The 14,345-nt window shown below is 38.7% G+C and overlaps 1 protein-coding gene across 5 annotated transcripts in view; it reads right to left on the reverse strand.

Annotated features, from left to right (window-relative positions):
- Positions 1-14,345, reverse strand: part of MTUS1 (microtubule associated scaffold protein 1) — a 160,777-nt gene that overhangs the window by 53,301 nt on the left and 93,131 nt on the right. For 4 of the 5 annotated variants that reach the window (XM_060001158.1, XM_060001159.1, XM_060001160.1 and 1 more), the window contains one exon: positions 12,579-12,617. In XM_060001158.1, coding sequence (XP_059857141.1) covers positions 12,579-12,617 — 39 coding nt within the window. Of the gene's footprint in view, positions 1-1,322; positions 1,992-12,578; positions 12,618-14,345 lie in introns of those variants that run through there. The other variant, XM_060001163.1, reaches the window with a different exon arrangement.

Consider the following 14,345-nt stretch of genomic DNA (forward strand, 5'->3'; position numbering starts at 1 on the left):
TCTTGTTAATGGAAAACAAATATATGAATATAAAATCTAACTGAATGTGTTACTGGTTTTGATTAAAACATAGAAATATAATTTTTAAAGTCAAAAAAAGTTAAAAGCCATTTGGAGCTATTTTAGATTACACAAATTATTGCAAATGTAGGGCACCCTTTTATTTTTATTTTTCACCTTTTTATTCTTTAAGGTTGAAAAAGTGACAGTGGCATTTAGGCTGGGAGAGACAGAGCCACTGTTTCCCTCCTGACTTATCCATTTACCTTCAGTTGTCAGCTCAGATCGAGAGGGAAAGGCTGGCAGACTCCAGTGACAGGTCAAGGCGAGTTATGAAACATGAGGAAGAGTCATCCCACAGAGCAGGGAGATGCCCCTGGGAAAACTGAAAGCAGTCAGCTGAAAAAAATCACTGGGGACAGAGACGGAAAACAAGACCCAGAAGGGCTGGCGTTCACAGGAAACAACAAATCATCTATTTACATACTCATGATTCTAGCACAGATACCGCTAACCAGCCCGAATTCAATATAATAGCACTCCAGTTTTTATAGCATAAAATCAACTTAATTTCCCACAGTTGCAATTATATCTGAACAAGAGGTAGCCACAGTAGGCAAATGAATCCTCTAAAAGTGGACACACAGGTTTACAAGTGCCTAAAATATACCCTACATTTATTTCCATCTCAGGCACAGAAAGTAAAAAGCAGATACAAGCATTAAAGATCAGAGGCAGTCTTTTGTGACTGCAAACGTTTCCACCATGAAGCTTGGAAAACTTAATTTGTGGTTCATTTCCTACCTCTCCACAGCCATTACGATGTTTTATTTCAGAAATGTTTAGAACGTGGAAATCTTTTAGCCTACCAAACCAGCCTAGTCCAATCTCAATGAGGAACTACATAATGAAAACCTCCAGAAACCCTCTCATTTCATCTCTTTCTTTAAAGGAAAGAGAACTGTTTGTCTTAATTTACCTGTGTCCTATTTCCAAAATCATGTGAAGTAAAATGTAATTGAACAGGTGTTGATTTTTCCAGATTTGGCTGGTGTCAGAGCAAAGAGCTGGGCGCACCCAGGCAACAGTTCTGCTTTCAACAAACAAACCGAGCACACATCAGCTTGCAGACAGTAAAAATACCATACACATGTGCTGAAACATAAGAGAAAACCGCTTATTTTTACAAATTATGCCTCGTTCTCTCATTAGAGCTTCCTTTCGCCAGTTATCTATCCCCTTAGAAAATTTCTGATAAACACCTGCAAGTTAATCAAGATGCCCCCCGTGTAACGGTAAAGAGAGATCTGCGCAAGACAAACCTGTGTGGAAAATGACAGTACTTTTCCTAAACCCTGAAGGGAGTCGAAGATTTCGAAGCAATCCTTTGGCAGTGAGTCGAACGTGAATGGTGGACAGGGAGAACTTGGGAGACAACAACATGTCTTCAGAGCAGGTGGAAAGACTTCACAGAAGAACCAGCTCCGTGGATTCTCACATACTGTCTTTTTAAACTCAGCACCCTTCTTCGAGGCCAAGAAATACAGCGAGAGGAAACATGCCTACATGCCAGACGTCACTCCACCGTACATGCACAAAAGAGAAACCCCAGAGCTATCCAAGTGCTTCTGGCTTCCGTCTCTACTCCCAGATGTTGCCAAAACAACGTTCTTCCTCTGAATAAAATCTCCTCCTAGCAGACCCAGCAGTCAGCAGCCTCTGAATGACATCACACCAAACATGCTTATGGGCTTATTATGGTTTTCATCAGAGATGGTGAAGGGGAGGAGAAAGTGGGTGGTCTTAGGCACTTTATATAACAACCAATAATGTCACAGGTTCTATAATGAGTTGGAGGATCCTTAAGGGGAAATAACTACTTCGAGGAGTGCCTAATATTTATTTAGTAATTATAAAAAATTAAGACTTCATTAAAGTAATCTGTGTTCTGATGTTTTTAATTGTAATTATATTCACACTACTAGTGTGAATATGCCCAGTAGCACTGGGCATTTTTTTCAGATATTTTACATGTAAACCTATATATAAACCTGATACCCTGGACAAAAAAATTTTAACGGCTTCAAGCAAGAAATGTTCTCAATTACAATTTTAAATAAAATTCCTACTGTAACACCTGGAACTAACATAGTGTTGTAGGTCAATTATACTTCAAAAAAATGTTTTTACTATAAAACACTAATGACGGATTGATAAAAGGTTAAAATTCAACTCTAACACTCATATTCTGAGGACTTCACTAAGAGTCAGCAATAAAGGGTTAATGCAATTTCTCTACCAGATGTAACAACAGTTGCAGAGGAATAAAAATTAGTGAGTATTCTAAGGACTCCAATTATTGCTTGACTAATTATACAAAATCAGGTGACCTCTCAAGATAGTAATGTTTTGAGACTAGGAACATCAGGAAGGTGTGATTATTGTTTATCAGTAAGAACTGAGATCTGGTAAATGTTTGAATAGAGTCCTTTGTCAAAGCACATTAAAATATGGTGGCAAAAAAACCAAAAGAGGTTGAAAAGATAAAGGCATGGACATAAGAAAACTGCACCTGCAAAATGCTCACTTAAGTAAAGCTAATATTATTAAACCAGGAAGAGTCCAACTCTTTTAATTTTAAAAAGCACAAGAAAACAATGTGTGAAAAATGATCGACGTGTGTTTCCAAGATTTCCAAGACTCAGTAACAGAAATGAATGTAGTTAACTGGTAACCATAAATGACTATTAAATGCTATGAGAATGTGCAGGAAGCAGTTACTCTTCAAGAAATTCTGTAGAGCATTTAGGGTGTGAAGAGGGAAGGAGACAGGCAGGAAAAGAAATTTTGAGTAATTCCTTCTCCCTTTTCACTCGCCCCACAGCCTGCCACTTCAGAGGTTGTCGAGAGACCAACCCAACAACCTGCGGGGGGTTAGGTGCGGGAAAATTACAACCTGTTCCTGCACAGACAAGGCGTCTTGTAAACATTGCACCCACGGCCATGCAAGCACAAATAATCAAGGAATTGAAGTCTAGAAAAGCTACATTTAGGTGGTGCCTTTTCACTCTATCACAATTTGTTATTATTAAACCGCAACCTTTTTCCTGGATTCCGCAAATTAATTTGCCATAAAGCACCTCTCCTCCCCGCCCGCACCAAGAAAAGAAAAAAAGCTTGTAAAAACTAAGATAAACACAACACTGTAAAACAACTATGCCCCCATAAAAAGTTTTTAAAAAACTAAGATACAAATCAGCATTAAAGGGCTTCCCTGGTGGCGCAGTGGTTAAGAGTCCGCCTGCCGATGCAGGAGACACGGGTTCGTGCCCCGGTCCGGGAAGATCCCACATGCCGCGGAGCGGCTGGGCCCGTGAGCCATGGCCGCTGAGCCTGCGCGTCCGGAGCCTGTGCTCCGCAACGGGAGAGGCCACAACAGTGAGAGGCCCGCTACCGCAAAAACAAACAAACAAACGAACAAAAAACAGCATTAAAATTATAAACAGAAGACTGAACACTGATATTATTAAAGATAGGACACCACCCCCTATAGGATGTTTTCTGTTTTGTTTAGTTAAGTTTTTTTGTTTGTTTAGTTTTGTTAGTTAAGTAACAGTAAACGCTAACGTATCCTGGTTAACGGGGAAATCCTTTAGCCTAGACTACCCAAAAGAAGAAATTAGCAACATGCCACCAATTTTTCATACTCATTAGAAAGTCTACTTGAACTACCCTAAGCCACACCACACAGAGTTAACAGTAATGTTGCTAACGATCTTTGTAAACAGCACAGCAAGGCTCCCTGCTTCTCCCTGTGAGTGACCCTACGTGGCCCTGTGTGGCTGTGGCCTGCAGTGTCTCCCATCCTCTGGGGAACTCTTCCTTCAAAGACAAAAAACAAAGAAAAAAACCCCAAAAAACAGCACAGCAAGGAACTACAAGAATAAAGAGAAGCAGTGCCAGTCAGAAGGAAAAGTCAGAAGTCTGAGGAGTAGTTCTTGTTTGTACAGCAAGGTGTACACACACACGCGCGTGCACACACGCACACACACGGAAAAAGGTGTTTGAGATGAATGACTAAGAACAGCTCAAGCTGGGTTTCCATTCTTTCCCAAACACAGTCTGCCCCCTGGTGGCAGTTGAGCACAAGTGCACCAAAGCAAAAGGGGCCTTAACAGCCAACTCATACAATATACTACATACCAAGCACACTCCTAAACACTTTATATGTATGCACTCTTTTAAATAATCGAATAAGCAATTATTGTATAGTTCCAATTACTTTAATAATATATATACTTCAGGGGCTTGGGGAAGCACAGAGTTTAAAACTGGCTCAAAACGTTTCCTTGATTACTTATTTGATCAGCTGTTACCACTTGTGTGCACACTGTGGTTTCTTTAGTTATACTAAATATAGAAGTACCCAGGGCTTCCCTGGTGGCACAGTGGTTGAGAGTCCGCCTGCCGATGCAGGGGACATGGGTTCGTGCCCCTGTCCGGGAAGATCCCACATGCCACGGAGCGGCTGGGCCTGTGAGCCATGGCCGCTGAGCCTGCGCTCCGTAACGGGTGAGGCCACAACAGTGAGAGGCCCGCGTACCACAAAAAAAAAAAAAAAAAAAAAGACCAATATTTCCATAATGTCCTCTTCCTTAGTAGGGAAAAGAATGTCTAAGCTATATCGTGAATGACTGTCCAAAAATTCACATAAATCAATTAGAAAAAATGTCAACCTCCACCCACCCTTAAGATTATAAGTTTTTCAAGATCAGTGGCACTGCCTTTTATTTCTTTGGTCTCCCAAAATAAGAGCAGTAATGTTTTATCCATGTACAATGTTTGTTTTTAAAAACTAAGGAAAAAAATATGTTCAATGTAAAATTTTTTAAAAAATAAAAGTTAAATTAGGGGCTTCCTTGGTGGCACAGTGGTTAAGAATCCGCATGCCAATGCAGGGGACACGGGTTCGACCCCTGGCCTGGAAGATCCCACATGTCACAGAGCAACTAAGCCCGTGTGCCACAACTACTGAGCCTGTGCTCTAGAGCCCGCAAGCCACAACTACTGAGCCCGTGTGCCACAACTACTGAAACCCACGTGCCTAGAGCCCGTGCTCCACAACGAGAAGCCACCACAATGAGAAGCCCGCACAGCGCAACGAAGAGTAGCCCCTGCTCGCCGCAACTAGAGAAAGCCCACACATAGCAACGAGGACCCAACACAGCCAAAAATAAAAACAAACTTAAAAACTTATTTTCAAAAAGTTAAATTATCTGTACATCACAGTGCTCTGTAACCAGTTTTCTTTTTTTTTTTTTTTTAATAAATTTATTTATTTTTGGCTGTGTTGGGTCTTTGTTGTGGTGCATGGGCTTCTTATTGCGGTGGCTTCTCTTGTTGTGGAGCACGGGCTCTAGGTGTGCAGGCTTCAGTAGTTGTGGCATGCAGGCTCAGCAGTTGTGGCTTGCGGGCTCTAGAGCGCAGGCTCAGTAGTTGTGGTGCACAGGCTTAGTTGCTCTGCGGCATGTGGGATCTTCCTGGACCAGGGATCGAACTCATGTCCCCTGCATTGGCAGGCAGATTCTTAGCCACTGTGCTACCAGGGAAGTCCCTGTAACCAGTTTTCTTAAACTTAAAAATTTCACATTTATCTTTCCATGGCATTAAATAATCCTCTATGTTGTTATTTTAATGGCTTCAAAAATATCATTAAAATGTCGGTGAACATAAACAACACCTGTTGTTTAAACCATTCATACTGTTTCCAATTTTCCCCCTTCTAAACATTTCTGAAAAGCAATAAATAAGTCAATCAACTATTTTCCTAGAATCAATTCTGAAAAATGGAATTCCAGGGTAGAAGGCTTTTGTTATATGTCACCAAAGTGTCTCTGTCCAGAAAGGCTGTAGTAATTTATACCCCCTCAGTGGCATGTGCAAGGCACCTGGTCCTCACACATTCACCAATAGTGGGTATTACTCTTAAAAATAGACAAGGACTGACAGCACATCATTTTAATTGATGTTCGTAAACTTTTTTCATGTTTCTTAGTCCCTCATATTTTTTTTGTGTCTAATTTTTTTCTTTTCCCTTTTAATGAAGTATAGTTGATTTGCAATGTTACATTAGTTTCAAGTGTACAAAATATGATTTCATATTTTATAAACTTCATTTTAAATTATTATAAAATATTGGCTATACTCCCTGTGCTGTACGTTAATTACATCCTTGTATCTTATTTTATATCTAAGAGTTTGTACCTCTTACTCCCCTTCTACGATATTGTCCCTCTTCCCTGTCCTCTCCCCACTGGTAACCGCTAGTTTGTTATCTGTGAGTCTGTTTCTGTTTTGTTATATTCATTCATTCTATCTTTTAGATTCCACAGTATTTGTCTTTTTTGGATTCGATACAAGCATAACCTCGTTTTATTGCGCTTCATAGATACTGTATTTTTACAAATTGAAGGTTGTGGCAACCTTGTGTTGAGCAAGTCTATGGCACCATTTTTCCAACAGCATTTGGTCACTTCATGTGTCTATGTCACATTTTGGTAATTCTTGCAATATTTCAAACGTTTTCATTATTATTATATTTGTTATGGTGACTGGTGATCTTTGCTGTTACTACTGTAATTGTTTTTTGTTTTGTATTTTTAAATTAAGATACGTACCTTTTTTAGACATAATGCTACTATTGCACAGTTAACAGACTACACTATAGTGTAAACATAACTTTTATATGTACTGGGAAGCCAAAAATCCATGTGACTCGCTTTACTGTGGTGGTCTGGAACTGAACCCACAGTATCTCTGACGTATGCCTGTATTTGTCTATATTGTGAAATGATCACAAGTCTAGTTATAGTTAATTAACATCTATCACCATGCTTAGAATGTTTTTGACAAACGGGAGGTCTAAAACTTTTGTTGTCATAACTAGTTACCCATTCTTTCATTGTGACATTCGTGGAAAGGCCTTTTCTATACAAGTGTATACTCTCAGTGCTCTTATCATTCTAATTTTTGTTTAAAACTTCAGTCTGGGGCTTCCCTGGTGGCGCAGTGGTTGGGAGTCCGCCTGCCGATGCAGGGGACACGGGTTCGTGCCCCGGTCCGGGAAGATCCCACATGCCGCAGAGCGGCTGGGCCCGTGAGCCATGGCCGCTGAGCCTGCGCATCCGGAGCCTGTGCTCCGCAACGGGAGAGGCCACAACAGTGAGAGGCCTGCGTACCGCAAAAAACAAAAAACAAACAAACAAACAAAACTTCAGACTGGAATATATTTGCATGTAGTATATGAAGTAGGGCTCTAGCTCCTGATAAAATGATAGTCCTTGTTCCAACAAGATTTACTGAACAATCCATACTTTTCCCTGATTTGAACACTAAATTTAACACATGCCAAAATAGCATTTGCTCTTTAAGTGTGAGAGGAGAGTTATAATCATAAACCAATACAGAAAGACAGCCTCGGGCTTCCCTGGTGGCGCAGTGGTTAAGAGTCCGCCTGCCGATGCAGGGGACGCGGGTTTGAGCCCCGGTCCGGGAGGATCCCACGTGCCGCGGAGCGGCTGGGCCCGTGAGCCATGGCCGCTGAGCCTGCGCGTCCGGAGCCTGTGCTCCGCAGCGGGAGAGGCAGCAGCAGTGAGAGGCCCGCGTACAGCAAAAAAAGAAAAAAAAAAAAAAGAAAGAAAGAAAGACAGCCTCATCCCTGCTCTCACCGGAGAAAGCGCTGGTCACACCGGTATTACCTCTTCAGAGCAGGTGTGCAACTCTCAACCATCTCCCAACACGTGGAAGAGGGGGTACAGAAAGCAACCCTATTCTCCTGTGCTGGATTTAGTGGTGGGGATGGAAGGCGCAGTGCAGTTCCTACTTTCCAGGGCAGACACCACGGCACCTGAGACTGATGATCTTGTGGAAAAGAACCAAGGGGCAGGATAAGTACAACTCTGGTGCTCTGGTATTCCTAAGAGCTTTCATGTGTGGTAGAACCATGGCAATAACAGTAGTGGTATGTGTGGCATCTTCCTTATAAACAGTAAACCAAGTTTTATTTAGAGCCAATGTTGGCTAGACTCTTACAGCACCATAATCTTTAAATAAATTACAACAGCTAGACCCCATGAGGATGGTTCTTGACTTTCACCGGTTTTTCCTGCTTGAAGGATTTAAAATAATTCAACCTCCTGGAATAGAGCTCTAAAAGTACAGCCACTAGAACCATAAGAACAATGAAAAGGATTATCCTCGTCACTGTCCCCAGTAGCAGAGGCAGCTATCATCTGAGAGTTTTTTATATAACTCTGTGATGTCAAAGTTACTTCTATACTGGGATTTTTTCCCAAAATATTCTCACGTTTCCAAATGAGAAATTTGAGGCTTTGGAGAGGCTTAGCATCTAGCCCAAGGTCAGGACACAAGTGGAATGCGGCAATCCCAAGATTTCAACCAATAGTCAATGCCTGAAAAGTTCATTCTCTTTCTGTTCCTCTTCATTGTCTTAGGAGATAATGCAACTGTCTTTGAAATTACTGATTAAAGGTTAAAACTAAAATAATGATACAGAATTTTCAACTATTAAACTAGCCAAATTAAAAAATAATAATAATATCCAACGTCGACCAGAGTATGGTGATGCCAGCACTCTTTGATGTTGTCAGTCATTGTATAAATGGATATGAAGCTTCTGGAAGGCAACTTGGTTGACTGAAGTGGCTATAAATATGCATATGTTTTGATTTGTTTATACTACTTTTAAGAATCTATCACAAAAAAACTTCCCTAAACTCTGAAGGTGATAACTGTCAAGATGTTCATCAGAGAATCATTTGTGAATGTAATGCAGAAGCACCCCAAATATTACAGAGTAGTTAAATGCCGCTGCATATGCTAAATGTGATAGTCATTAAAGAGGGATTTCTTACGTTAAGTGACAACAGGATATAAAGTTATCTGAATTTTATTTAAAATCACAAATTTAAAAAAAACTAAAGGGTGATTTCTAAACCTCTACATGTTAAACTTTTTAGAACTTAGCAAATCGCTAAAAAGTGATTATTGCACTCTAGTGAAAACATATGAAGTTGGTCCACTTTAATCTCCACCAGTTTGTTGCTTTAACAAACCAAAAAAACCTATCTGAAAGCCATAAAATTTAATGCTGAGAGGAACACGTTTGTATGTGGAGGCAATGTCTTCTGTACGATCTAAAGGATGACGGTTGCAAGCAGAATATAAAGAAAGCCAAGGTGCTTTGCAGTCAGGCTATCAGAGCAGGGAGAAACCTTAGTGATCAATCATTGCAATTACACAGAAAAGAAAGCTAATACTAAGAGGTTACGTGACCCACAAAGCCATTGGCTGCTTGGACACCACTTCTTAGCATCCGAGCTGTTCCTCCGAAGGGCAACACACTGTGACTTTTCCTCGGCAGGCTCGTCATAACACTACGTTAGTCTTAAGTAATGATAACTAACCATCAGCTAGACGTTTATGATTTTTGGAAAATACATGTTCATACCCCGCAATCTAGATTAAAGCACTAGGCTGACCCCCTTAAAATACATCTTTTTCCACTGCAATTATTAGAGCATTGATCACTCAGGGTGAATTGAAGGGAGGCATTCTCAAACTCTGTCATATGCCCCGTTTCTACTCCATGGTTAGGGGCTTTGCCCAGCAAAACCACTGCGTGAGTCATACTGTTCATTTCTTTTCTCAATCAGTTGCTAATCTGCCATTCTGGTAACCTGACCTATCAAGGGTCACTGATATGTTGAGGGTCAGTGGTAGGCTTTGGAAACAAGATATCATGTCAGTCCCACAATGGGCCAAAGGAAAACACCTAATGCTAATAGTTTTCCCGTGTGTAGAAAGAAGATATATATTGGAGATTATTTGTACTATGCCTGTGAAAACAAATATCCTTTACAATATTTCATATAATCATAGACTTGAGACATGAATTAAGACTGCCTTTCCAAGTTTCATAAAACAGGCATATTAGACTTATTTAACCAGCCCCTTTACTGTGACCAATATCCATGGCAGCTTCCATAGCACAGAAATGTCACAAATACTTCCCCCCAAAACTGCAAAACTTGTATTTTGAAAACTACAAAACAATTGTTACAAGAAATTAAAGGAGACCTAACTAAAAAGGAAGCCATCCTATACTCATGAATCAAAATACTTCATATTGTAAAGATGGCAATACTCCAGAAATTCATCTGCAGATTCAATTCAATTTCTATCAAAGTCCTAGATGACTTTTCTATGGAAATTGACAAGTTGACCCTAAAGTTCATATGGAAATTCAAGGGACTCAGAATAGCCAAAACAATCTTGAAAAAGAAGAACAAGTTAGAGGACTCACACTTCCTGATTTTAGAACTTATTACACCACAGTAATCAAAACAATGTGGCATTGACACATAGATCCATGAAAAGAGTCCAGAAACATAGCCTCACATTTACAGCCAACTGTTTTTAACAAAGGTGACAAGACATTCCAATGGAAGAAAGAATAGTGTTTTCAACAAATGGTACTGGGACAGCAGGAAATCTACATGCAGAAGAATTAAATTGGATCCCCTACTTCACAACAAATGCAAAAATTAACTCAAAAATGGATCAAAGACCCAAGTGTAAGAGCTAAAAGTATAAAACTCTTAGAAGAAAACATAGGCATAAGTCTTTATGACCTTGTATCTAAGCAATGGCTTCTTAGATATAATGCCAAATAGATACACAACGTAAGAAAAAAATAGATAAACTGGATCTCATGAAAATTAAAAATATGCCTTAAAGGGTACTATCAAAAAGTGAAAAGACAGCCTACAGAATGGGAGAAAATTATTTGCAAATCATATCTGATAAGGGCCTAATATTCAGAATATATAAAGAACTCCTATAATTCAACAATAGTACAAATTATTGTAAAATAGGCAAAGGATTTGAATAAATGTTTCCCCAAAGAAGGTATACAAATGGCCAATAAGCTTCTGAAAGGTGCTCAACATCTGATGAGCCATCAGAGAAATGTAAACTGAAACCACAATGAGATACCACTTCATACCCATTAGAATGGCTATAATAAAAAAGGCAGACAAAAGCAAGTGTTGACAAGAATGTGGAGAAACTAGACCCCTCATACATTGCTGGTGGAAATGTAATATGGTGCAGCCACTTTGGAAAACACTCTAGAAGTTTCTCAGTTAAACACAGAATTATATCATCTAGCTTTCAGATAAAGGTTACCTGATTTTCTAACATACAGTCGTTTATAGCATACTAGCTATCCTTTTCTCCTAAATATTAGGATGCGCTGGAAATTTAAAATGAAAGAAAATGAAAATCTCAGTGTGCAGAGTAGTTCTTTTGGCTTTTAAAATTAGTTTGGTAAACATATATGTTCAAACTCAGGCTCTTGTGAACCTTTAGAATTTAAATCGCTCTGCGTGGCTGGGCCCTCTCTAGCTTTAAGAGCCTATAATAGGTCACACTTCCCTGCCTTATTAAGCTAAGGAAACCAAACATGTCTTGGGAGCCTCAAAGATATTAGTTATTCCATATTTAAGGTTACCCACCCCATTTTCTTTAATTACTATCTATATACAGGGGGTCACAAATTTATACTCCCTGCCCAGGCTTCCCTCACTAGATCATAGCCTTTAACCAGGCCTCTCACTGGAACAAGTAACCCTCCTTGTGATTTTATATTTTTTTGTGCAGTCCTTTGACTTTTCTGTAAGCTTTCTGAGACAAGGTCCTTGCTCGTTTTGGGCAAAACTTTATATCCTTAGCAGCCAACACTGTCACGATGCACGATAATCTGTAGTCAGTGTGTTATAATAACACCCTTCTCCCCTTTGATTTGCTGTTCTAATCCTTGGTGGACTTAGAAGCCATACAACTGTCCTATAACTGCATACTAAAGAAGAGAATTCAAGTAGTGGATGGGGACCTAATCAGCTATAGAGAAAAGATAGAAACTTCTATATTTTAATGAATCTTCTATGGCTTCTCAAGAGACAAAGCTTTTTGATTTCCAGTTGACGTTCAAAGGTTCAGTGAGTGAAGCTGCAGGCTGTCTTAGAGATGGATGTGACTTTGTTCAATAGAAGTATAAAAAAGAAAAGAAAAATGTTAAATGGCTGAACTATTAAAGGTGTTAAAACCTGATCTTGAGAGTATTTAGCAATGAAAGACTATCCAATTTTAAAATAGCTTATTTCTTGTAAAAAAAAAAAAAAGTACATTCTCTACATCTCCACATTTTAAATATTAAATATGCTCCACATCTGAAAAAATATCATTATTTAAAAAACAAATTATCTGTGATTAATAAAACGTCCTTCTGCATCAGATGGCTTGGCAATTGTGCTCACCAAGTTTTAACCCTATGCTGATCAAGGTCACAAGCAGTTATGTTTATGCCACAAACCTGAAATTATATTTATAAGCATACTAGTGAAAAAATCACTGCAAATACACTTGAATACTTGTAATGATAATATAACTTTACAAAAAAACTCTTTTTCTCCATCCATATTTAAGGTGTCACTTACCCGCATTCAAAGCTGTATATAGACCTTTTCTTGAAGGACCTAAAATGGAAATATTTATGTTTTATAGAAAATATCATAAAAAACTAAACCATTTAAAAACTAAGTTTTTTTCCAAAAACAACCCATTAACACCTAAATTTTAGGTTCCTGATGGGAAATTCCACTGAGATTTAATCAACTTTATTGAGTTTATACTTAGAATATCTAAGGATAAAATATTCCAAATAACATCAAAATAGTAGTTTAAGGGTGATATTATTCATTGTCAAAATTAAACATGCTAGGACAAACTACGATATTTTTTCAGTTCAAGAACTGCTGAAATTCAAATTTTAACAGTACTAAATTTATACATGTATTACACACTTGATGCTATTCCACTGCTGATAGAGCAAAAAGGCCCAGACTACAAAACACAGCTACTAGGGTGTGATTTCTAAAATTGCCAAGTATTAAATCCAGTTCTCTTGCTAGTCAGCTATGAAGCAAAACATACTTAAGCTTTTCCTCCAAACTGATACAATATAAAATACAACCAGGGGAATTATTTCACAATGTATATGTGTATTAAATCAAATATAATTTTAACTGTCAATTATACATCAATAAAGCTGAAAAATAAATTCAACCAGGAGTGGTAACAGGTACACAGCTACAAAGATAAGTCACTAGACGACTATGAGCATGTCTTCCTGATGTGACAGAGTCATTTCTAGGGCAAGTCACCTGCAGATTATTTAGTTAAAACAGCTGCCACATTCTGTGGAATTTTACAGAGATGACAATCTCTTAAAATATGTGGCTGTTATAAATGGACAGCATTGATTCCCAGTCAAGTAAAACCTCTGTGATACAAAAGCTTACAAATTCAATGGCAAGACATTTTAGAATACTGAGGTTCTCTGTTCTGCAAACGTATCAGAGAAATCATGCCATTCTAACTCTCTGAAAGTTATCTTAGTATCAAAGTTAGACATTTCTTTCCAGTTACTGGTGTATGTGTAGATTACAGGGCTTTATCATCATCAATACAAACCATAGATTCATATACTGATGTCATCCCACCGAGGGGTAATTTGATGCATCAGAAATTTGTTTAAAACCCTGGAAGATGAGAACCTGCTGGTACCCAGAAGAATCTTTTTGCCAATATCTATGCCTATTCTCTCTTGAATTCAGTAGAAAAGAAAGTGTTGATAAACATTCACTAGGTAATTAACCTCAAGTTACCACGTGATCCTTTACCTAATGTAACACACACACACATAAATATTGAGAAGGACACAGAGCAACAGACACACACTGCTTTGAGAGACTAACACATTTCTGGAAAGTTATTTAGTAATATGATAACAATTTCACAAAGATTCACACAGTTTAACCCAGTGGTTCCTCTTTTAGGAATATCCCACAGAAGTAACTAGAACCTGAAGCAATGAATAGTATTCACATTCAGAGATGTTCATCTCAGTATCACGTGCCATAGTGAAAGATGGAAAATGTCCAGGAACCAGGGAATTGGAAAACAGGAGACTATTTCATAGCCATTTAAAATGAAGACACTCTCATGATATACTGTTAAATTAATAAAAAGCAAGACACAAGAGAATGTACATATTATGCCCTGAGTTTTCTTGAAACAAAAACAAAGCTATTATATATGCAGAGGGAAAGAAAAGGAGGAGAGGCAACAGTTATTCATGGTTGACGGGATGAAGGAGGGTGCTGTACATTTCTGTGCATTTTAAACCCTCTAATATAAATATG

Source organism: Delphinus delphis, chromosome 21, assembly GCF_949987515.2.
Source record: "Delphinus delphis chromosome 21, mDelDel1.2, whole genome shotgun sequence".
Lineage (NCBI taxonomy): Eukaryota > Metazoa > Chordata > Mammalia > Artiodactyla > Delphinidae > Delphinus > Delphinus delphis.